We start from the raw sequence: 25,480 nt of genomic DNA on the forward strand, positions 1-25,480 counted from the left end.
ATATATGTGTGTATATGTATACACACCTTCACATATATACATATATATTACTCTAATTTGATTGGACAGTTTCTATTCTGAGTGTCTGGTGGGGGAAAGGGTGGTTGGGGAAGGGGGAAAGTGCACATCTAGGGATACCCTTACCTCTGCTGATCTCATTTTCTTCCCCACAAATCACAGTGGTCTGTCATTAAATACAGAACATTAAAAAAAGAACACTGTAGTTGCAATTTTCTTCCTTATTCAACAAACTCCTTTGACAACATTTTAAAGCACAGCTTTTAAAATATTTTATTTTTTATTTGTTTCCCCTGCTGTGATAATATGACACTTGATGCTGACTCTGTGCTGAGATCTCTTCTCAGCACACTGCCTGTTCCCCCTGCCCATGCTGGTCCCTCCCCTGCATTGGATTTTCTCTTCTTTTTCAGAAAGACCGTAGAGATTTTGATCATTTCTTATTTGATCTTCCTCAACTGTTTTGGATTCTATGGCCCTCAGAATTAGTTTTAGGTTGACAACAGATGTTTATGAAGAAACTGCATTATTTCTCAGCTTAAAGTTTATGTTGTATTCTATGCAAATGTCCTTGAAACCGGGGAGCGGAACTATTTTCTTCTGCCTGGGAAAGGAGTATAAATTATCATCCATTAGTAAAATAGGACAATGTCTTTTTACTAGAGAATAAAAATAAAAAACAAAAAACATTACACTGGAACATATTCTCAATAGTCTGTGTTTACTTTTCACCTCAAGTGATTTTTTTTTCCTTGGGGATAGATGGAAGGGTCAGGGTTGGCTAAGAAGTGATAAAACAGAGGGGAAAATTCACTCCATGTGTAAACAAAACAATTATAGGTCTTTCTTGATTGAGATAAAAAAAAAAAACTGCCTGAGAATCTTTTTATATGATTAAAGTAAAATTACCTCCCCTTCTCCCCAAACCATCCCTGGGGAGACTGTGTCAAGAAAGGCAGAGAGAGTTCAAGGCTCTCAAGTGCTGAAGCAGCCCAGGATTGGATTTCTAATGCTGTAGCTCCCAGGCAATCATTGTGCTGCCCAGTTGCCTGTGTTTATATAATGTATATCTTTTCTCACAGTGTTATAACTTCCATAATTATTCTGTTCTTTTCTATTAATACTTGGCTATTTTACACTTACAATTTTTTTTAATGTTTATTGTTGAGAGAGAAAAAGAGAGAGAGAGAGAGCAGAGCACAAGTGGGGGAGGGGCAGGGAGCGAAGGAGACGCAGAATTCGAAGCAGGCTCCAGGCTCCGAGCTGTCAGCGCAGAGCCCCATGTGGGGCTCAAACCCACCAATCATGAGATGATGACCTGAGCCTAAGTCAGCTGCTTAACCGACTGAGCCACCCAGTTGCCCAGATACTTTGCTATTTTACACTTTAAATAAAGTAGAACTGAATAGCAATACATGCTTTATAGATATGGAGATCGAGATAGGTATGTGGATGGAGACTTAAACTCAGCTACCCACACCTGCAGGAAATCAAACTCTTCAACCATTAATGCGTCAACCCAGGAAGCTGGGCATTTCTGCACATGGTCCTTGGAGGAAATAGTCTTGAAAATGTTAGCTTAACAAAGTATAAGTTGGAAAATGATGTTAGCCCATGAGAGGGCTTATCCCTGGTAATTAAAAACACAAATTAGATCATATTGTTCCTAAAAATCTTTTTATGGCTTCGCATTGCTGTTTCAGAAAAATTACGAACTACCGTTTGCTGGCTCCCCGGCCTCTTCTTGCACCCCTCTCCCTGTTCTCTGTGCCGGCCACACTGGCCTTTCCCTCTTCTGAGCACAGGAGGCACATTCCTGCCTCCCAGCTTTTACCCTTAAGACCCATAGGAGCCCAGCTCCTTGAAATCACTTAGGCCTTGCTCTAGGGTCATCTTTGCATGGTTCTTTCTGAGAGCCCTGATGAGACAGCCTTCCTGCCCAGTCAGGACTTATGCCTTCAACTTGTCTTATTTTCTTCATAGTACTTTTCATTATCTGAATTTTATTTTATTTTATTTTATTTTTTTATGGCTTTTTTTCTTTTGTAAGTTTGTTTGTTTGTTTGTTTGTTTATTTATTTATTTATTTATTGAGAGAGAGAGACAGAGACAGAGAGAGAGAGAACAAGCTGGGGAGGGGCAGAGAGAGACGGAGACAGAGGATCCAAAGTGGGCTCTGTGGTGAGAGCAAATAGCCCGATTCGGGGCTTGAACTCAGGAACTGGGAGTTCATGACCTGAGCCCAAGTCAGTTGCTTAAGCAACTGAGCCACCCAATCAATCACCCCTGAATGTATTTTGTTTAAAAGAATTTTTACTCTGTTGTTGTCGGCCCTCTTCTAAGAGAACGTACATTCCATGAAGGTAGGGAACTTACCGGTCTTGCTCCTTCAAGCCTAAACCCGTGCTTGGCACACACAAAAAATGTACTCAGCAAACACGTTTTGAATGAATGAACGAACAGTGTTTTAGGGAAAGAAGCCACAATTCATATGGAGAGGCTGTAACTAGGGGCATCCCAGGAGGGTGGTAGGTGTGTCCTCCTTGTGCTACAGGAGTAAGAAAAGGCATTTTGCAGCAAGTGAGCCAGTCTGATAAACACAGGAGTGGAGCCGGAGGACAATGAGACAAGTGGTTTTACTACAATGGGAGAAATGGCAGTAGGGACTAAAACAGAGACAGCAGGTCGATGTAGCCCCTGGGAAGCATGCACTTGGCTTCTGCAGTGGGAATGGTAGCTCAGTAGCCCGGAATAAATACACTGTATAATTGCCCCATCCACGGGCTCTGGGCTCAGATTCTCTGGATTCCTTAAATCCAAAACCTTTAGATGCTCTCTAGGCAATTTGAGCACTGGGTAATGTCATGCGAAGTCCAACGTTAGATAGAGAGAGGAAGTCTAATATACAGTGTTGCGTCCACTTGATATAATATTTAAACTCCTCAGAGCAGAAACTTCCAGTTTTATGACTACAAGTTCCGGAGAGCTATGTACAGCATGGTGATTATAGCTAATAATACTGCATTATATACCTGAATGTTGCCAAGAAAGTAGATCTTAAATGTTCTCACCCCAGAAAAGAAATGGTCATTGTGTGATGGGATGGAGATGTTAGCAAATGCCATTGTGTTAATCTTTTTGCAACATATAAATATATCAGATTAACATGTTGTAGACCTTAAATTTACACAATTTATATGTCAATTACATCTCAATAAGGCTGAAAAAAAATACAAGGTTCACAAAGTAACGAAACATTTAAACTCCTAGATAGATCAGAATTTTACTTATGTATTTTCCCCTGAAAAAAAAATGCAGGAAAAATAAGCCCACAATTTCCTGGGCAGTCAGTACTAGCTGTATTTCCAAATAAACACTATTCCATCTCCTTTCTTCTTCCTTGGTGACTTGGAAAAAAATTTCCATGTTACATGATAATTTTGTTGCCACTTGGTATATTTATTCTCTCCTCAGGTAATGAACACGTTGAATGCATTTTATTGAAACCTGCAATAAGGATGTGAAAAGTATACTAAACCCTTAAGTTAAATAATCCTGAGCCCAGACTGAGGTATTTAAATTAATCCTTAACTAAGCAAACCCGAGCTTATCAGCCTGTACTTCCTTTGAGTGCCCAGGTCAAACATTGTGCAGCTAGTATTTGTAAATTACCTGGGATGTTTAGGGCAAATGTGTTGTGTCATCGTTTCCACCATCTTCATGAGAAACAATAGCATGTTGTCTTAGGTATTATAATTGCAAATTGAGAGCAGGAATATGGATCATGATTGTGCTACAGTCACAATTTGTGTCTTTTCTCCAAGAGTTTTTTCCCCTTCCTTACTTTTCTCTTTCTTGTTTTGTTTTCTTTCTTCCTTCTTTCCTCCCTCCCCCTCCCTCCCCTCTTTCTTTCTTTCTTTCATCTTGAATGCTAATGTATCTATTAAGAGTTGCAGGAAATTTGTGTCTTAGTTATGAAAATGTTTACTCTTTTCAGTTAATGAAACAAAATGTTAATCATTGTTAGGTTTTTGTAGACCTTAAAATTTAACATTACTATTTTTTAAAATTTTTAAAGTTTTTAAATTTAAATTCAAGTTAGTTAACATATAGTGTGATAACTTTTTCAGGAGTAGAATTCAGTGATTCATCACTTACATATAACACCCAGTGCTCATCCATCTATTATTAGGAAATACATAATTATAACATATGAGTATATGGTGTATACCTTCTATGATATGGAAAGTGATACACATCATTCAGTGACTGTGTGTCATGTGGCTAAAAATACTTGTTAATGGAATTGGTGAATAGATTTTTATTATTTTTAATATTTATTTATTTAACTTAAATCCAAGTTAGTTAACATATGGTGCAATAATGGTTTCAAAAGTAGAATTTAGTGATTCATCACTTACATATAACACCCAGTGCTCATCATAACAAGTGCCCTCCTTAACACCCATCACCCGTCTAGCCCATTCTCCCACTCAACACCTTTCCAGCAACCCTCAGTTTTTTCTCTGTATATTAAGAGTCTCTTATGGTTTGCTCCCTCTATTTTTATTCTATTTTTCCTTCCCTTCCCCTATGTTCATCTGTTTTGTTTCTTAAATTCCACATATGAGTGAAATATGATATTTGCCATTCTCTGACTATTTTTGCTTAGCATTATACATTCTAATTCTATCCATGTTGTTGCAAATGTCAAGATTTCATTCTTTTTGATCACTAGTAACATTCCATTGTATATATAAACCATATCTTCTTTATTCATCAGTTGATGGACATTTGAGCTCTTTCCATAATTTGGCTATTGTTGATAGTGTTGCCGTAAACATTGGGGTGCATGTGCCCCTCCGAATCAGCTCTCCTGTATCCTTTGGATAAATACCTAGTAGTGCAATTGCTGGGTCATAAGGTAGTTCTATTTTTAGTTTTTTGAGGAACCTCCATACTGTTCTCCATACAGTCTGCATTCCCACTGACTCAGCAAAAGGGTTCCCCTTTTTCCACATCCTTGCCAACATCTATTGTTTCCTGGGTTGTTAATTTTAGCCATTCTGTCAGGTGGTTTTGATTTGTAGTTCTCTGATGAGCAGTGATGTTGAGCATCTTCTCATGTGTCTGTTAGCCATCTGAATGTCTTCTCTGGAAAAGTGTCTTTAACATTGGTATTAAGATATTTATTAAAATGTTCAAGTTATTAAGAAATGTAGTCAGTTTTTAATTTCTCAAGGAAAGCATGGGTATATAAAATAAATAGTCATCATTTTAAGCTAAAGTTTAAAGTGATTAACTCACTGACCTTTGACCAAGGTGGCAAACATATAATTGCATGGTTGAGCTCAGCATTTTTTTCCCCCACTGTGGGGTGTCACATATTATAGGGTCATGAAATCAATTTGGTGAATAAAGAGTCACAACAAATTAAATGAATAGAATAGAACAGAACATATATGAGTGCATCACAGGTATGGGGTTTCTTAATGGGATAAAGTTGTTCTAAAATTAGATTGTGGTGATGGTTGCCCAATTTTATGAGTATAGTGAAAAACCACTGAACTGTGTGCTTTAAATGGCTGAATTTTATGGCATATGAAATAGATCTCAGTAAAACTGTTAAAAAAAAAAAAAGAAAAAAAGTAAGTGCTGTTTCAAGATTCCCCCCCTCCCCACCCCCCAACCTGTATGTGTGTGCCAAGTTGTTTTGTGAAAATGTGTTTTGGAATCTGGGACATGATCAAAAAAGTTTGAAAGGTGATGTTCTAATTCCACTAGCAAATGGAAATTTTAAGTACTGCGGTGGAAATAATTGATACACCGGTATACTTATATAGCAGGCATTCGCATTTCACAATTTAGTTGAAATGTATCAGCGAAAGCAGTTCCTGGGCTGCACTGACTGGTATGGTCCCTGTCTTCCTTAGCGAGAATCATGTGAGGTTGGCTGCAGCGGTGCTGAAGGTGCATACGAAGAGGAAGTGCTGGGTAAGCAGATGCGCGCCACTATTATTGAAAATAACACCACTCGAGGGACTGTGCGTATGTAAGGAGAATGAGCCACCTTTTAAACTATCTAGACTTCTGGGGCGCCTGGATGGCTCAGTCGGTTAAGCGGCCAACTCCTGATTTCGGCTCAGGTTGTGGGTTCAAACCCACATCACATGGGGCTCTGCGCTCCCAGCATGGAGCCTGCTTCGGATCCTCTGTCTCCCTCTTTCTGCCCCTCCCTGACTCGCACTTTCTCTCAAAAATAAATAAATGTTAAAAATTTTTAAAAAATATTTAGACTTCTCTATCTCAGTGTAATAAAAAATATATACGTATATAGAAAAAAATTCAATATTTTCAAATGTGGAAGCCATTGTGATAGAAACTCAGCAAAACTCTTCTTTTATTAAAAAAATTTTTTTTAAAAATTTATTTATTTTTGGGACAGAGAGAGACAGAGCATGAACGGGGGAGGGTCAGAGAGAGGGAGACACAGAATCTGAAACAGGCTCCAGGCTCTGAGCTGTCAGCACAGAGCCCGACATGGGGCTCGAACTCACAGACCGTGAGATCATGACCTGAGGTGAAGTCGGCTGCTTAACCGACTGAGCCACCCAGGCGCCCCGCAAAACTCTTCTTTTAGAGCAAAATAGGGTGCAGAGCACATGACCGAGGTTTAAAATTGGAGGTTTTGCGCTCACTTCAGTAGGTGAGATCACTTCCATCTTAATGAAAGAGGCAACTATGAATCCTAACTAGATTTGAGGTCAGGAAATGCCACTGTTTTAATGAACCAAAAGCATAAGAATATTTTATTTAATATGCAGTTAATTATTCAGCTAACAGCTAGTCAGCAGAGTATCTACTATCTGCCTGGCTCCCTTCAAGGCCCTGGGAAGTTTGCTGAATGTCTAGAAACTATGCTTCTTGCTTTTAGATTCTGATTAAGTAGGGTACTTGGCTATACGTCTCCAGTCCCCTTTGATTTCAGAGCAGGTTGGGTGTGTCTTAGTGAATTTGCCCTAGTGTGTTAATTCTCTAGTGGTTTCTGAAGAACCAACTCTTTGGTAAGTCACAGCCTGGATGTTAGTAGCTTTCTTTTCCAGAATTTCCAGGGTCTTCCTCCCACGAAGAGGTAGACTGTTCCCTCCAGACGGGGGAATGATTGATTCTCCTGTAAGTTGTGCTCTTTGCTTCAATGGCTTGCTCCTTGCTCTCAGTGACTGATGGAAACTGGAAGGAGGATCTTGCCTGGCTGTCCTGATTTGCTTCTGCCCTTTGGTATCCCACAAAAGAACCCCCTTGACCTTTCTGTGGAGAGATAAGTGATAGTACATTCTTTTCCTTCTGTGTAGTGGGAATTAGCTATGGATAACATTTATATTCTATGGTTTCCAAACTGTGCTCCAAAGAACCTCCCTCCCCCCTCCCCCTCCCCCTCCCCCTCCCCCCTTCCAGTGCATCACACATACCTCATAGGAACGCATGGGGGCATTTTAAACATTTAAGGGAAACATAGGGGTAGTTGATCTTCTGGACATTATTGGAACTACTAGTTGTAGGTAGTTCATGGTATAAACAATGAAATGAGCTACATTCCTTTCTATATCATATCTTTGCAACGATGAGTTTTTTTGGTGATTGCTGGGATAAAAGCAAGTACCATAAGGAACTCAACTTGGAACAGGTTGCCCAATAGGCACACAGATCCCATTAGTGTGCAATTCATTTTTTTTTAAGTTTATTTCTTCATTTTGAGAGAGAGAGCACCAGCAGGGGAAGGGCAGAGAGAGAGGCAGAGAGAAAGAGAATCCCAAGCAGGCTCCACAATGTCAGCACGGAGCCCGATGTGGGGCTTGAACCCCTGAACTGTGAGATCATGACCTGAGTGGAACTCAAGAGTTGGACGCTGAACCGCTTGAGCCATCCAGGCACACCAGTGTGCAATTCTCTTTATTGAAGGATTAAATACATATATTGTCTTTCTATTTATGTGTGTTATTATTTTTTTTTCAAATATCTGCTAAGGTGAAAGGACACGCATAACTTAAGTTATACTTAATACATGGAGCTGTTTGCTAATTCTTTTGGTCCAGGGAGTTACGCAAAAATTACTGAGAAACTAAAGATGCCAGAACTGAGAAAGTGCGGAAAGCTTTGAGTTGCATTCCTTTCTTATATTCCAGAATTATACTAACAACTTAATTATATATTTTTATAATACAAGTGTAATTGGTGCTTTATTTAATATTTCACACTGGTTATGGATCAATGTCTATGTACCATTAACAAATGATATGTATCAAGTCTACATAAAAACAATTGTGCTTACAGGCCATATCTTCAGTTTGTTATAATGAATCTTTTTGCCCAAACACCTAAGATCCTTTTTAGTCTCTAACACACCTAGTACCCAGTTCGCCTATCTCTGAGTCTGCTGTATTATTCTGTTTTAGATACCGTCCGTGTCTCTCTTCCACGTGGTGGAAATAGCAATGGTGAAATAAAAAGAACTAATATTTGTTAGGTATTTATGAGTCAGGCACTGCTAAAAGTAATTTATAGATATTAGCTCTTTTTGCCCTCAGAGGTATAAATACTATTTTTAATCCCCATTTTACAGATGAGAAAAATGAGGCACAAAAGTATATATATTTGCTTAGGGCTGCATAGAAAGGGATGGTATTGAATGAACTAGAGAGGGAGTAACTTGATTTTAACCCAACTGTCTGATTTCAGGGGCTTTTCTTACCCACTCAGCTGTGTATTGAAAGTCGTATACAGCTCAGTTCAGCTTCTTTTTCTTTTTTTTTTTTTTTTAAATTTTGACGTTTTATTTATTTTTATTTATTTTTGAGACAGGGAGAGACAGAGCATGAACGGGGGAGGGTCAGAGAGAGAGGGAGACACAGAATCCGAAACAGGCTCCAGGCTCTGAGCCATCAGCACAGAGGCCGACGCGGGGCTCGAACTCACGGACAGTGAGATCGTGACCTGAGCCGAAGTCGGACGCTTAACCGACTGAGCCACCCAGGCGCCCCTCAGCTTCTTTTTCTCATTTAGTTGACTCTTGTCCTGATATTTTAGAACAAACCTACTTGACCTCTGATTGTCCACGCGCATTGCCATGGCTTGGAAACATCTCTACATCTAGTTATGAAGTTTACCTTTACTTGCATTTACTGATATAACTCTGGTCCCTTCTGCCCAGGTCTCAACTTACCTTCTTTCTGATTCTTTCGGATCTTCCTCTTTGCTGACAACTCCACACTGGACTCTTCTTTAGCATGTCAACCTTAAAAATAAAGTAGCCAGTTATTTCACTAGCAATATGGGTTTATTCAGGAATTAGCAAAGGAATTGCAATTTGGGGTGAGCAAACTATGGCAAACTGTAGGTAAGCCCAGAGAACAGAGGGAATGTAGGTTTTTATAGAGGAAAGAGGGAAACTGGGGAGGGTTGTTTTGAACAAAAGTTCACTGGAGAAGAACAGGAGTTTGAGATTGTGTTAGTGCATTGTTGCTGGAATGTGGAGGGATCTTCCTTCTTTTTCTTTAAAAAAAAAATCCCGTGTAAAAAATGTCCTCCTTGTCAAGATAATTCTTATTCTCCTTCTTGCTGCTGGTTATGCAGGGTGCAATGAATGGTACGTGTGTGAGAGCTCCCCCCATCAGGGCTTCTTGATTCCACTTTAAATGAGGTTTCCTTTATTTTTTGAAAAAGGTTTTCCACTGCATATTCCAGTCCCCGCGATTAAGTGTCTCACACCATAAAACAGGGGGGGAAATGGAGCTGTGCTTTGTTTGTGTAGTTATAAAAGCTAAAAATGAACTATAAATAAAAGAATCAGCAGAGAAGGGTTGTGCTAAGCCTCTCTGTGGGCCAGAACCTCAGATGATGGTGGCTTTCTTTTTTCTGGATCACGGGATATTCTGGTACTAAGGACTTTAATTAGTCCAGATTCAGTATCTATAATGATCAGAATGGTGTCAACTTTTAATCAGAAAGAGTGAGGTCGTGGAAGTTTGTATTTACCCATTTTAAGTTTCTTACAAAAACTTATTATGTTTTCTCAACCAGAGTAGTGATTATTTTTTTTTTTTTAAAGAAATTGTATCCCCTAAGGTCAGGAACAAGGCAAGGATGCCTGCTTTTGACACTTCTATTCAACATTGTACAGGAAATTCTAACCAGAGCAATGAGGCAGGAAAAAGAAATAAACCATCCAAATTTGAAATGGGGAAGGAAGATTATCCCTGTTTGCAGATAATATGATGTTATATGTAGACAGTGCTAAAGATAGCACAAAAAACTGTTAGAACTAATAAATTTGTACAAAGTCAACACATGAAAATCAGTTGCATTTCTATCCTCTAATAATGAACAATCTGAAAAGGAATTTAAGGAAGCAATTCCATTTATAATAGCATCAATAAGCACACAATACTTAGGAACTAACTTAACCAAGGAGGTCAAAGTCTTGCAAAATAAAACTATAAGGCATTTCTGAAACAAAGAAGACATAAATAGACATCCCATATTCTTGGATAGAAAGACAATATAGTTAAGATGTCAATGCTAACACATAGCAACCTACAGATCTAATGTAATCCCTATTAAAATCCCAGTATCTTTTGTAGAAATAGAAAGACATGTTCTAAAATTCATATGGAATCTAAAGGGACCCCAAACCCTAAAAAGAAGAACAAAGTTGGATGACCCATACTTCCTGATTTCAAACTTAGAGTGATAAGTTACAGTCATCAAAATAGTGTGACATTGGCAAAAAGACAGACATATAGATCAATGGATTAGACTAGAGTCCAGAAATAAATCCTATTTGGATAGTCAAATGATTTTTGACAAGTGTGCCTAGACTATTCAAAGGGAAAAAGACAGTCTTTTCAAGAAATGGTGTTGGGAAACTGGATATCCACATACAAAAGAATGAAGTTGGACCCTTACATAATATCATATGAAAAAATTAACTCAAAATGGATTCATGACCTAAATGTAAGACCTAAAACTATACCACTCTTAGAATTAAAAATAGAGCAAAAGCTTTACAACATTGGATTTGGCAATGACTTATTGGATATGGCACAAAACAAAAGCAACAAGAGAAAAAAATAGACAAATTGGACTTCAGTAAAATTAAAAAAATATGCATCAATAGACACTGTCAATAGAGCAAAAAGGCAACAACATAATGGAAGAAAATATTTGTAAATCATATATCTGATAAGGGATTCATATCCAGAATATATTAAGACTCTTAAAATTTAACAACCAAAACAAACCAAACAATCCAATTCAAAAATAGGTGGAGGATTTGAATGGATATTTCTCCAAAGAAGATATACAAATGATCGATAAGCACAGGAAATGATACTCAACATCACTAAACAATTGGGGAAATGCAAATTAAAACTAGAATGGTTACTCTCAAAAAAAAAAAATCCAGAAAACTAAAAGTGTTAATGAGGATGTGAAGCAGTTGGAACACTTGTGCATTGTTGGTGGCAATGTAAAATGGCATAACCTCTGTGCTAAACAGCATGGTGGTTCCTTAAAAAATTAAAAATAGATTTACCATATAATCCAGCAATTCCCCTTGTGGGTATATACTCAAAATAAAGCGGGGTCATGAAGTGATATTTATACACTGATGCTATCTATCCACTTCTTATTGAATTCACAATAGCTAAAACATGAAAGCAATCCAAGTGTCCATTGATGGAGGAATGGATAAGCAAACTTTGATACATACATACAATGGAACGTTATTCACCCTTAAAAATGAAGGAAATTGACTATTATGTTTTCTCAACCAGAGTAGTGATTATTTATTTTTTTATAAAAGAAATTGTATCCTCTAAGGTCAGGAACAAGGCAAGGATGCCATGTTCAACATGGATGAATCTTAAGGACATTATGTTAAGTGAGATCAGCCCTGTCACAAAAAGACAAATAGTGTTTGATGACACTTATGTGAGGGATCAGAGTATTCAAAATCACAGAGACAGAAAGTAGAATGGTGTCTGCCAGAGGCGGGGGTGTGGGTGGGGGTAAAGAATGGGAAGTTCGTGTTTAATGGGCAAGTTTCAGTTTTGCAAGAGGAAAAGAGTTCTGGAGATGGATGGCGGTTATGGTTGCACAACAATATAAATGTACTTAATACCACTGAACACACTTAAAAATGTTAAGACAGTAAATTTTTCATGTGTATCTTACACAATAAATGATTGGGGTGGGGGAAGCAAGCTCAAGTAGTAAATCAGTCACAATTTTGGAAAATATAAAAAGTAAAGTGAAATAACTTCATCCCCGGGGAACATACCATTCCAAATTCTAGCCCCTTGTACAGTGCCTGAAATTAGCACCAATAAATGTGTGTTGCCAGTTGTGATGTTACTGATGTTTAGAAGACACAAGATATTTTACATTATAGAACAACTGAGAATCCTTTGGAGTACAACTACTTGTACATATAAAAATAACTTACTGGGACACCTGGGAGGATCAGCCCGTTAAGCGTCTGACTTCGGTTCAGGTCATGATCTCACGGTTTGTGAGTTTGATCCCCACGTTGGGCTCTGTGCTGACAGCTTGGAGCATGGAGCCTGCTTCAGATTCTGTGTCTCCCTTTCTCTCTCTGCGCCTCCCACACTTATGCTCTGTCTCTGTCTCCCTCTCTTTCAAAAATAAATAAATTAAAAACAATAAAAATGATTTATTGACAAGATGAGCAATAACAAGAATTGTAGTGTGAATTGGGATACACGTTCTGGGACAATGGATGGTTCTGTTATGTACCATATTCCTGGCACCCAGCCCCCTCACCTAGAAGGAAGTGGTTTAGTAAGAGAAAACTGGACATTCTCAGAACGCTCCATGGTCCTTGCCTGTAAAAAAAACCAAAAAACATATTAATGAATACTATGGGGAAAACAAGAAGCCATACTGATTCGCTGATTTTCAGAATATTAACCAGTTGACTATATGCATCTTTTATTATTCAGGTGGGTTTTTGTGGCAAGATGTAGTTGTAACAAGAGAGTCCTGAGAGCACTAGATGAAACGGACACCCTTTCTTCTGATATGACAGACAGAGGTGCATGGCGAATGAAATCTTCCTTTCTCCCCAGAAAATGCAGACCTCCCCACAGCACCCTTCGCTTCTTCCATCGGAAGCCATAGTGTGACATTACGATGGAAATCTGCCAACATCTCTGGAGTCAAATACATCATTCAGTGGAAATATGCACAACTTCCTGGAAGCTGGACTTATACTGAGGTGTGAAAAGCTGCCTATGTACATACACACAGATTTTTTTTCCAAATTATTAGCAGTGCCAAATTACTGCATATATTATAGGCATAAAGACATTTTGGAGAAGATTCAAGTATAATGTGAGTGGTTGGATTAGATGTATTTTAATCTCTAGTACTCCCACACGTTGATGCTAAATCCTTTATTATAGAAGAAAACATATTATTAGACACATATTTTGTTCCTTCAGCACAACATCACATACTCAATACTCATAAACATTGATCCTTATCTGCCCATCCCACCCACAGTGATTCCAACTAGGAGGGAGGGCAAGAAGGTCACTTAGAACTGTCCCTTTTAGGAAAGCAAGCATAAGCAAGTTCAGAGAATAATCCCAAGACACTAAGTATATTAACATAGAAAAGTTAAAGTAAAACCTTGAGGTACATGGCAGAGGGCTGAATCCATAGTTTTGCAATTTTGAAGAAGGAGGGACTTTTGGTGTGAATTATGTCGACTGACATCTGGATGGCTCAGCTCTAAGCTCCAGGCCTCTGTTTTTTCCTGGTCTGACGGGCCCTGGGTCACCCCATAGCCAAAAAAGTCATGCATCTTTTACAAACTAATCTGTGTTCTTGAGTCGCACCGTGCAGTGGTGATTCTGTAAATGCTGACTATTAATCTCTCATTGATGTAGGCTGTGTCCAAGCTCTCATACACGGTAGAATCCCTGCATCCCTTCACTGAGTATATTTTCCGAGTGGTCTGGATCCTCACAGCCCAGCTACAGCTGTCTTCTCTGCCAAGTCCCAGTTACAGGACTCATCCTTATGGAGGTATGGTTGCTTATGAAATGAGGAGATTATTCCAAAGTTTTAGTTTGGTTTGTGTTTATTTTAAATAACGAAATAAATGATTCCTTCATCAATCGATCCGTTCAGTAACTGAGTACCTCACTATATGTCAAGTCGCTATACCTCTGGGATCAACTGGCATTCTAGGTGCTCCCTGTACCTCTGTGGTCAATACAGAACTCCCTGTTCTTGTGCTGTTCACTTTTTGGAGGAGGAGACATAACTCTAAGGAGTAAACATAATAAATAAGGAAAGTAGATTGTAATTGGGAAGGTGCTGTGTACTATGGTAAGAGGAACATTTTTAAAAAAATTTTATTTATTTATTTTTGAAAGAGACTGGGGGAGGGTCAGAGAGACAGGGAGAGAGAGAATCTCAAGCAGGCTCCATGCTCTCAGCCTGGAGCCCCATGCAGGGCTCCATGCGGGTCTCCTAGAGGGGCTGCACGCTGGGCTCGATGCAGGGATCACACCCACAAACCATGAGATCATGACCTGAGTCAAAATCAGGAGTCAGACACTTAACTGTCTGAGCCACCCAGGCACCTGGGTAAGAGGAACATTTTGAACAGCGTCTGTCAGGGATTTGGAAATGGGACATGGGGTGAAGGACATCAGGTATTAAATAAGGTAGTCAGTATAAACCTCAATAAGCCACTAAGAGTTAAGGATGGTTTTAAAGCAGAGAAGTAATTGCTTCACATGCTTCTTAAAAAGGTAATTTTGTCAACTACACATAGAATGATTTGAGGGAATGAGAGAGATTTGAAAGCACAGACGTAGTGTGACCAGCATGGAGGTTATGATAATACTTTAATATTTTAACAGACATGATTTTTAAAAAAAAATAGCACATTTTTTGGAGCGGTTTCTGATTTCTTCTTTTGAAGATGTGACTTCCACACCAGGAAAAGGATTCAAGCTTAGAGCATTTCAGGGGGATAAATGCCTGGGACGGACAATGAAGGAGAGTTGTCTGGTGCCTTTACCTGCAGGGTTAGCTGAATGGACCTGGGGGCCTTACTCCAGGCAGATGTTAGATGTCCCTACACCTTAGTTCTGGAGATTTGGCAGTGTGCAAAGAGCCTCACACTGAACTAGGCCATGCCCGGAAGCATAGCTGGACAGCTGATGAAGCTGGTTGAGGAATTTTTCCCCTTCCTGACTAGTGCCCTCTTATTGTTGATCAGATTTTAGGCTGTGTGTGGCCATCTCTGCTGATTATTCCCTGACCATCCTCAGAACCTCAGGTCAGACACTGGCCTAGGACAGTATTTGAAATGTTCCCAGGCAGAGTAGAATACATGGATCCTTCTTTGTTCAAACTAGTGTCTCATGCATCCTAACAGCGCTGGAGCATTTTCTGATGCTGGAGACATAACATGATCCAGGGTGCATGGCTTGTCAAATCAAAATAATGAAGAAGGAAAATTTTGCTTTCCATTTCTGGGCCTTTCTTCTGGATTTGTAAGCTCTCAGGCCCTCCAGGTATTCTGGACCTACACTGGGTATCCTTTTCGTGAATAGCACCTTATTCTTCAATTCTTTCTCACTTTTCTAGCCACATTAAAACTTATAGGTCTCTGGGGCGCCTGGGTGGCGCAGTCGGTTAAGCGTCCGACTTCAGCCAGGTCACGATCTCGCGGTCCGTGAGTTCGAGCCCCGCGTCGGGCTCTGGGCTGATGGCTCAGAGCCTGGAGCCTGTTTCCCATTCTGTGTCTCCCTCTCTCTCTGCCCCTCCCCCGTTCATGCTCTGTTTCTCTCTGTCCCAAAAAAAAATAAATAAAAAACGTTGAAAAAAAAAATTAAAAAAAAAAACTTATAGGTCTCTGTTTTGTGTTTCATGCTTCATGGCCCTCTTCTTTTCTTGATGGGAAATGTATGATTCTAGATGGTACCCTGACGAAGATAATTTCTTAACCAAGTGGAATTGTTATTAGTCAGGGATTATCTTGCCCAACCTGACCAGCCTTTTGGGGAGGATTTTTGTGGGAGAGATTTGGACAAGAATCACAGCTCACCATGTAGGTGGCATCTAACTTGCTCAAAGTGAAGCAGATCATGTCTGAACATTGGCCCTAATGAATTAGGTTTTTTGACATCCTGATTCTGATTAGTGGAAGATGATTTGTACCCCTCTGCTCACCAAGGTGACTGAATGCGTGGAGCAGAGGAGTGGACACAATGAGGTTTGTGTTTTTCAAAGATTAGTCTGAGAGTTGAGGAGGAATTGTATCAGAGAAAGGCCAAGAGATCAATTAACAGGCCCTTTAAAAACTCATCCACTGTGAAAGTTGAACTGTCTTATTTCTACCAACTCTCATTAGTCAGGAGTGATGCAGAGCATTTGCCAAACGTGTTCAGAGGGAGCGAAGTCTACACAAGAACAAAGTGACATCAGAGTATGTCTTTCTTTGGGAAGAGGAAATAAAAGAGTGTGGTTTCAGGGGTGGGAGTTATGAGAAGTAGGTGGAGGCATGAAGGCAGATAGGCTGTTAGATCATTTGTTTTTCTGTCTGCTCTTTGCTACTTAGATAGCTTCTGAAGTCTGTGAGTGAATGCTTAATTCACGCATGTTCCTTGAATCCTTCATAAGGGAGAGGGTCCTGCCTTAAACACAGTCAACTTGGATTCCAAGGGACCCTGGGAGCTGGGGTAAGGAACACACAGTCTGGGCCAGCACAGCTGAGGCCAGCAAGAGGGAAGCACACTGTTCTAAATCTTGCTTATCTGAACCTGTATCTTCAGCTGGAACTAGTAAGGCTATAGCACTCTCCTGAGTGAGAAGGCCCAGGATTCACTTCTTCCAACTCGCGTTAATCATTGACTCCTGTTTTATTATAGCTTCTCCTCTCCTTCCGCACCGGGCACCACCCTACAGTTTCAATTCATTCAGCTCTCCGGAGATTTTTGATAATTTTTTTCCAGAACATTTCTCCTATTTACGTACCTCCACATTTAATTTTATTTCATAAAGGAGATGCAAGGAAAATAATACTTGAAAGAGTCCCTCAGGAAAGTAGCTAACTGGTCTCAGTGAGGGATCAAGAGTTGCACCTCATAGATATCTTACCACGTCCTATCACTTACTTTGAATATTAATACAAATATTTAATTTACACTTCAAAACACAAAACTTTTTTCCTATCCTATTTAAATTTGTGCCTGTAATTTTCCTGCTCACCATGTCACCATTACTTCTTCTAGTTCCGGAAACTGCTCCTTCCATCAGAAATATCGAGAGCTCAAGTCCCGACACTGTGGAAGTCAGTTGGGCTCCACCACAATTCCCAGGAGGACCTATTTTGGGTTACAACTTAAGGCTGATCAGCAAAAATCAACAATTAGATTCAGGGACACAGAGAACCAGTTTCCAGTTTTACTCCACTCTACCAAACACCACCTACAGGTAAGAATTAAGTGGTGCAAGGTAATTGTAGCCAGCATGGCTGCAGGCATAGTAATTATTGAAGAAATATGGCCCCAAAGTTGTTTAAATGTATTTGGAGAACTCCCCTTGACTTTGTGCTGTTGGGTTGAAGTTCTTGTAGCTTTCCTCAAGTTTGTGTGTTAGATTACAGTGTCCTAAGCAAAAACATTCTGAAGTATTTCTATTATATTCAGAAGATCCTTATAAAGAGGCACTAATAAAGACACCATATACACCATGATACCATTTCTTTATTTAATCCAACATGAAAAAAGTAGGGAGGTGAAATTCTGTTAGTGGTGCTTTATTTATTTATTTTTTTAATTAATCGTTAGGGAGATTATTTTATTACTGTTAGCTTTTCTAGCATTTACTAACACCTCTTTAAATTAGGGTAGGAATGGGGGTCATGTAGATAGCAGAGTTCAGCTTTTGACCTCTGTGACCCTGACCTGGTCTACAGGGAATGCAAATAAGGATGTGATTGATGGTCTTTTCAGGGCTGAGCAGTGGTACCGAGAAACTAGATACGTGCATTGCCACATTGTTCTTTAAATAGAAATATTGCTCCTTCTCTTTTTATCTCATGTTCACACCATGCCATGTGAAACACATCTCTCCAAATTGTTTTTGGAATAGGTTTTCCATTGCAGCAGTAAATGAAGTTGGTGAGGGGCCAGAAGCAGAATCTAGTATTACCACTCCATCCTCAGCAGGTACAGCCTGGGAATGCTCCTTTGTTACTTGGAACTGAGGGGTGGCAAGGGTGGGTTCAGCGCTCAGAGTCCGGGGTCATCTGGTGGAGCCCAAGAACCCCACCTCTTCTGCCCAGATAAACACTGTCTTTTGCAACTTGGTAAGCTTTCAGTTTTAAATGAATCCCCTTATTTGGCAAACAGAAGGAAGTTATGAGACCCATGTTCTTAAGTCAGAATTTAGAAATTTAAAACTTAGAATGGAAAATTTAGGGATTAAAAAATGGCCTCAAGCAAATCCTTAGTTTCAGATGAAATCACTAGTGATTGTGACTCATATTTAGATACTTAGGGACACATATAATCTTTTTGCCCTCAACCCCGTTTCATATTATGTATCATCAATTAATACATATCAGATATTTGTTTCTTCCATTCTCCTTAAGGTTTTAAAATATATCTGGATTTAATAATTGACATTTTACCATTTTTAATATTCAATCTACCAAATTAGCTTTTGTTATTTTTTTGCCAGTGTCATTTTTGTTTTCATTTTGGCATTTCAACAACTGCCTTGAGAGATTGAGTACTTCCTGTATGAGGCCCGTGTGGGAAAAACAATAATGAATTATCTGCACGCATCTATGCCAGTGTGTATTCAATGTCATCTATCGCCGGCCTTTGGTTTTTTGGCTGTTACCAGACTCTAGGAAAGGAGAGACATTTCTGTTATGCAAGAAGCATCCGAAGGGCGAGTTAAATATAGAACAGGCTTGAGGTTGTTGTTACTGCAATTATTGCATAACTTTTATTAATTGCCCTAAAAGTGTTCGTCGACGCACACGGCATCAGTCTCCAGTTGAGTGGGACGTCAAGCAGAGCTCTGCAGTCCTCAGATTTCATTGCTCTAAGGACTTCTCTCTGGCCTCAAAGGGAGAGATCATTGAAGAAAAAAGAGACAAGCAATGTCTGTCTGGTGTTATGCAACAAGCCAGTCTGGCCTGGGCTGGCCCACCTCCACCAAGCAGTCACATTCTCATGGCTGGGGGTAATGAGCTGAGCTCCTACTTGGGGCAAGGCTGTTGAAAACGGTGATCCCTTATGTGATCTTATTCTGGGGGCCCTCTGGGGCACATATGTATAAATCCTACTTGATTGACACTGTACTTCGCTCCCCTCATCATGGACTAAATGTGATTCGTACTGCAGTTGAAATGTCCCAGTGTCTTCAGACAAAAATCTGACCAGCCTCTTTCAAGCATTAGTTATCTTGCTTTGAAGGATGGTAATGGGTTCTTTTGCATGTGTGTCAATGTGTATATGGTTGGTCTGTCTGTAAATCGTGTTATTGTTTTAGTTCAAGAAGAGGAACAGTGGCTCTTTTTATCCAGAAAATCTTCTCTAAGAAAGAGATCTTTAAAACATCTGGTAGATGAAGCACATTGCCTTCATTCAGATGCTATATACAGTAATATTACAGGTCAGTATAATGAAAGAAATGTTCCCTTAGTGTGAAAAAAAAAAAGATCTAGACTGACTTCTGTTATGATCTCCTTATTAAAAATGAAAAGAAATACATTTTCTGTCACGTACTTTTTTTTTCCTGGTTGTTGTATAGTAACAGACATGTATTTGCATGGCTCTTCTAGGAATAGCGATTAATGTCCACCAGCAAGTTGTGTATTTCTCTGAAGGAACTCTCATATGGGTGAAAGAGGTTGCCAACATGTCTGATGTGTCTGACCTGAGAATTTTTTACAGAGGCTCAGGATTAATTTCTTCCATCTCCGTAGACTGGCTTTATCAGAGGATGTATTTCATCATGGATGAACGGGTTAGTCGGAGAATTTAAAGTGAACAGCTAGATAGGGGCGCCTGGGTGGCGCAGTCGGTTGAGCGTCCGACTTCAGCCAGGTCACGATCTCGCGGTCCGTGGGTTCGAGCCCCGCGTCGGGCTCTGGGCTGATGGCTCAGCGCCTGGAGCCTGTTTCCGATTCTGTGTCTCCCTCTCTCTCTGCCCCTCCCCTGTTCATGCTCTGTCTCTCTCTGTCCCAAAAATAAATAAACGTTGAAAAAAAAATAAAAAAAAAATAAAGTGAACAGCCAGATATTGACACATGCATTTCTCGGTATATTTACAAGTAAACATAATTCATTCAATAAATACTCACTGAATATTTGCTATGTTCTAGACGCTGGGTTAGCAATGAATCACAGATCTGGTCTATAGACGGGTCTAGAATTTACCTAGGACTAATCCTGACCTACCTTTAAGTCATCTTTATTTGTGATTTTTTAGAGCCACGGGTTTATTACATTTGTGATAACTCACTTTCCATAAGAGAGTGGTGGTCTCTGTGCTATCACTAGGTGAGACTACCGATCATGATTAAAATCAACTGCAGGCAGTTTAAATTAGACAATAGCCAGGGATAACTTTAGTAGGTTTCTGAAAATACAGTATAACTGAAATCTTTAAGGAGACACACTTGATGTGTTTCAAGTTTCCTTATTTCAAAGGGACAAGCTTATTACAATCACCATTGCTGGAAGCCCATAAACTTGGATATAGCTTAAATATTAAAAAATAGTTGAGGAGTACCTGACTGGTTCAGTCAGTCGAGCATGTGACTCTTGATCTCGGGGTTGTAAGTTCAAGCTCCACGTTGGCTGTACAGATTACTTAAAAATCTCTGGGGCGCCTGGGTGGCTCAGTTGGTTGAGTGTCCAACTCTTGATTTCAGCTCAGGTCATGGTCCCAGGGTCATGGGATTGAGCCCTGTGTTGGACTCTGAGCTAAGTGTAGAGCTTGCTTAGGATTCTCTCTCTCTCTCTCTCTCTCTCTCTCTCTCTCTCTCTCTCTCTCCCCCCTCCCCCTGCCTGTCTCCCCTGCTTGTGTTCTCTTTCTCTTTCAAATAAAAAAAAATCTTAAAAAAAGTAGTTGAGTGCTTCCACAAGCCAGAAAAATAGGTTTTTGTATTTTATTGATGTAAACAAGATACACACTCATTAGGATATAGGATATAAAACTGACTTTTAAGTTTTTTTTTCTTTCTTATACTTTGAAAAGTGATCAGTGACTAGCAAATTCTAAGCACAGAACAGATGCTCAGGAATGCTTATTGTTAGAGAGGGTGTGAGGGTAGGGGACACAGTGAAAAAATTAAAAAAGAAATACTTGTTGCCAAACTGAACATAGACAGACACTGATCTATACTGATGCATGCTTGATTCTCTAGGTATACACCTGTGATTTAGAGAACTGCTCAAACACTGAGGAAATTACTCCTCCGTCAATTACCACACCTCAAAAAATTGTGGCTGATTCGTACAATGGGTAAGTGTTAACCTTATGATGATGGATTCTCTTCCTTGGCAAGAATCTTTGGGAAACTTGCTTGACAATGAAACATCATAGAATTAGAGGAACCAATCTATAGATCTTATTTCAAATAAAATAAAATATAATTTTAGGCAAAGTTTTCCTTTTATAGAACCACGAGGAAATTTCTTGCAAACTTGAACTACAACTTCTCAAGTTGAGTAGATTTTCCTCTCCTTCACGGTAAAATATGGGTATATGGGAAAGACCTCTTGTGGGGGACTCAGGGATAGGTTCCAGTCCTGGATTTGTCATTTTATGGCATGACTCCGGGTCCCTTTGCCCCCTCAACATTCCCCGCGGGAAGTCCTTTCTGACTGCTTCCTTTCATCGTACTGTTTCTTTTACTGAGCAATTCAACACCAATTCATTTCTCTGGTCTGGTTCTCACACCTATCAGAAGCTGGCTTTGCAAGATAGCTGCTATCACCCACCTTTGGACACAAGTATTGATGGTTAATAACAAGGAAAAATTTCCCGCTATAAATATCTATTTTTCCCCTCCACAAATGAAATAGACACATTTTAGCTCAGCTGTCCTCCTTAAATTGCAGTATGACTTGTAGCAAGTAACTTTTCGTTTATCTATTCATATGTGGAAGATAACAACGCTGGCCCGGTTGGGTTATTTTGAGTATGACATGAGGTATTCCCTGTGAATATATGTTGTGATCTCCAAATGCACATAAATGTGAAGGATGCAAACACAGAAAATTATTTTGTGAATGTTACTTCTTAAATGTGACCGGATAATAACAGGTTAATAACAATAAGCAAGGCCAATGTTTGTAAGATTACTTTTTTTTTCTTTCCTGTAGGAGTAAAATTGTTTTCGTTTTGAATGAAAACAAAGTATATAGCCCAAGGCGCTTTTTATTTTTCATGAATTGACATTAAAAACAAAGGTTGCTCATTGTTGATCTGAAATCAAGTTTTCTATTCATATTTGTTCGTACTTTACTAGTTACTTATTTTATCTTAGGATTGAATGAATCACTGAATTCAAGAATGTGTTTGAAAAACACTGTGATGTAGGATAAGTCTTTTGGATTCCCTGAATATTATTTTTCTCATTTGTAAAAGTCTAAGATCCTATGAAATGGAACTTTGTTGCTGGCCATTACACAGAAAGCCTCATTTTATAAATAAACTTCACCTACTAAAATAATAATAAATATATTTATACTATTATGTGTAATAATATTATATTATTATATTTATAATATTACGTATAATAAATGTAATAAGGATAATAAAATTCACCCATTACATCAATCACTCAAAATTCATCTTAGTGAGGTTTTTGGTGGCTCTTTTTTTCCCATTAGGATAAAACTGTTTTGTGCTTAGATTTTGAAATGTGACTAGAAATATTAACGATAATTGATATTAATTGGGCACTTAGTATGTGCTTCTAAGTGTATTACTTCCAAAAATTCATTTAGTTCTTGTTCATCCCTATGAAGTAGGTACTTTTGCTATGTCAGTTTACAGATAGGAAAGTAAGGCACAGGTTAGTAATGACCCAAGATCGCACGGCTCTTTTGCAATGGGACCAGTACTTGGCTCCCAATGTCTGTCTTCTAATCATCTCCCTATACAATAATAGGGTTTCTGTAAAAATCAGCATATAACTTTCAGCAACACTTTGCTTGTAGTGATCCTAAGGAACTCCAAATGTGTGAAATCATTTATTCTCCTGGCATTAAAAATGGTTTCCTTTGGACTCCTGGGTGGCTCAGTCTGTTAAGTGTCCGACTTTGGCACAGGTCATGATCTCACAGTTCAGTAGTTCAAGCCCTGGATCGGGCTCTCTGCTGTCAGCGCGCAGAGCCCGCTTCATATCCTCGGTCCCCCTCTCCCCTCCCCCACTCTCCCTCTCAAAAATAAACATTAAAAAAAAGCATTAAAGAATGGTTTATGTTGTTATTTTGCACCAGTGAATTATTCACTCATTGAGGCTTCTAAACTTCTTCCCTTCTTCCCTCTGCCTTCTTCCCCCCTCCCCTTTCCTCTCTCTGCCTTCTTTTCCCCTCCCCCCCCCACACACCCCAGCTCTGTTAACTTTCACTCTCTTTTCTTTCCCCTCTGCCTTCTTCCCCCCTCCCCCCTACACACCCCAGCTCTGTTAACTTTCACTCTCTTTTCTTTCCCCTCCAAAGTGGCAAAGAGTATTAAAGACCCACACTCCTCTTTACTTCAGTACAAGGATTGTAATCTTCATGCCAAATCTTCCTCTTATCTACCCTGAAATCCCTTTATATTCCCTTAATAGCTTTGAATTTGGTAAACAAAAGCAGGCAGTTAAGAGCCAAGTGGTTTCTGCTTTTTGCCTGCTACAACCCTTTCTTTTTAAAAAAAAATTTTTTTTTTTTTTTTTTAGCGTTTATTTATTTTTGAGACAGAGAGAGACAAAGCATGAACAGGGGAGGGTCAGAGAGAGGGAGACACAGAATCTGAAACAGGCTCCAGGCTCTGAGCTGTCAGCACAGAGCCCAACGTGGGGCTCGAACTCACGGACCACGAGATCATGACCTGGGCCGAAGTCGGCCACTTAACCGACTGAGCCACCCAGGCGCCCCGCTACAACCCTTTCTTAAGACAAGAAACATAGGTTAACATCTCAGCGTGGAGTTTATATCACAGATATTATTCTAGCACAGGAGTGGAGCATATTGATAAAGATTTGGGACAGCCATCAAGGAGAACAAGAACGGGACTGAATAGGACAAAGAAAATGATTGGACAGTTGTGATGAAATGTTGGAATCCTGTCAATCCGCAGGGTTGTGATAAGAAAGATTTACTCAGCAGAAGTATACTTTTGTTAGCATCTGTCTCCATGATCACCCATTCAAAATTAGCTTCATCCAAATTAATAGTTTTATGTTTTAGTTCAAATTCTATTTACAGATTTGGTTTATCAGTGAAATATTTTGGTGGTGTTTTTATTATTAAAAACTCACCTTCACTGTTGCCATGAGATTTCCATTGGCTTCTCCTAACTGCTGGGTGGTCCATCCCAGCTGTTTTGCTGTCTTGTGGGGTTTTAATCTTTATGATTTGTAAAATGGTAGCTCTATTGCCCCACTCAACTGTAAATATTAAAAAAAAAAACTTAGTCTACTCCAAAATGCAAAGTAGTTTTACTATTATATTTATATACTATAAGATATTTATAGCAAAATAATAACTGTGGCTTTAAAATAGGTTAAACATTTTTGCTTTATTTTATCATTCACAATGCATGGGAAAATTTATTGAAAGAATTAGATTTAAGAATATGTGCATTATGGAGAAAAGTGTTTTACAATAAATAACACATGTAGGCATGTAATTTTTATATAATATGCTTTCCTTTAAAAGTAAGCTTCATTAGGGGGCATCTGGGTGGCTCAATCAGGTGAGCGTCTGACTCGGGCTCAGGTTGTGATCTCGTGGTTCGCAAGTTCGAGCCCCACATGGGGGTTGCTGCTGTTAGTGCAAAGCCTGCTTCCTCTGTCCCCCTCTGTCTGCCCCTCCCCTGCTTGCACTCTCTCAAAATATAATTAAACATTAAAAAAAAGTAGGCTTCATTAGAAAATCTTAAAGACCCTTTCTGGTCTTAAATTTTCTGATTCCTTAGAAAGTCACATATATGGTTAGAGACAAAGCATTGTTAAGTGAGACTGAAATTTTGCAATGTTTCAGCCTCTAACTTAAATGAATAGTGCGTATGTTTAGTAAATACCTTTACTCTTTTGCACCTTGGGACACCCTGGACTCAGTGACTGGTAAGATCAGAGGTTCTGACTGCACAACAGGACAAAGTGTTACCCTCACCCTTGCAT

At 39.3% G+C, this 25,480-nt stretch overlaps 1 protein-coding gene across 2 annotated transcripts in view; it reads left to right on the forward strand.

The window, feature by feature from the left end:
• ROS1 (ROS proto-oncogene 1, receptor tyrosine kinase) overlaps positions 1-25,480 on the forward strand; it is a 117,635-nt gene that overhangs the window by 10,629 nt on the left and 81,526 nt on the right. For both annotated transcript variants that reach the window (XM_047102783.1, XM_047102784.1), the window contains exons 5-12: positions 5,952-6,012; positions 13,164-13,312; positions 13,989-14,127; positions 17,352-17,553; positions 18,214-18,290; positions 19,627-19,749; positions 19,919-20,103; positions 21,509-21,606. In XM_047102783.1, coding sequence (XP_046958739.1) covers positions 5,952-6,012; positions 13,164-13,312; positions 13,989-14,127; positions 17,352-17,553; positions 18,214-18,290; positions 19,627-19,749; positions 19,919-20,103; positions 21,509-21,606 — 1,034 coding nt within the window. The remainder of the gene's footprint in view (positions 1-5,951; positions 6,013-13,163; positions 13,313-13,988; positions 14,128-17,351; positions 17,554-18,213; positions 18,291-19,626; positions 19,750-19,918; positions 20,104-21,508; positions 21,607-25,480) is intronic.

Source organism: Lynx rufus, unplaced genomic scaffold (genome assembly GCF_022079265.1).
Source record: "Lynx rufus isolate CCGP_SWC_20201006 ecotype Redwood Valley unplaced genomic scaffold, mLynRuf1.p SCAF_6, whole genome shotgun sequence".
Taxonomy (NCBI): Eukaryota; Metazoa; Chordata; class Mammalia; order Carnivora; family Felidae; genus Lynx; species Lynx rufus.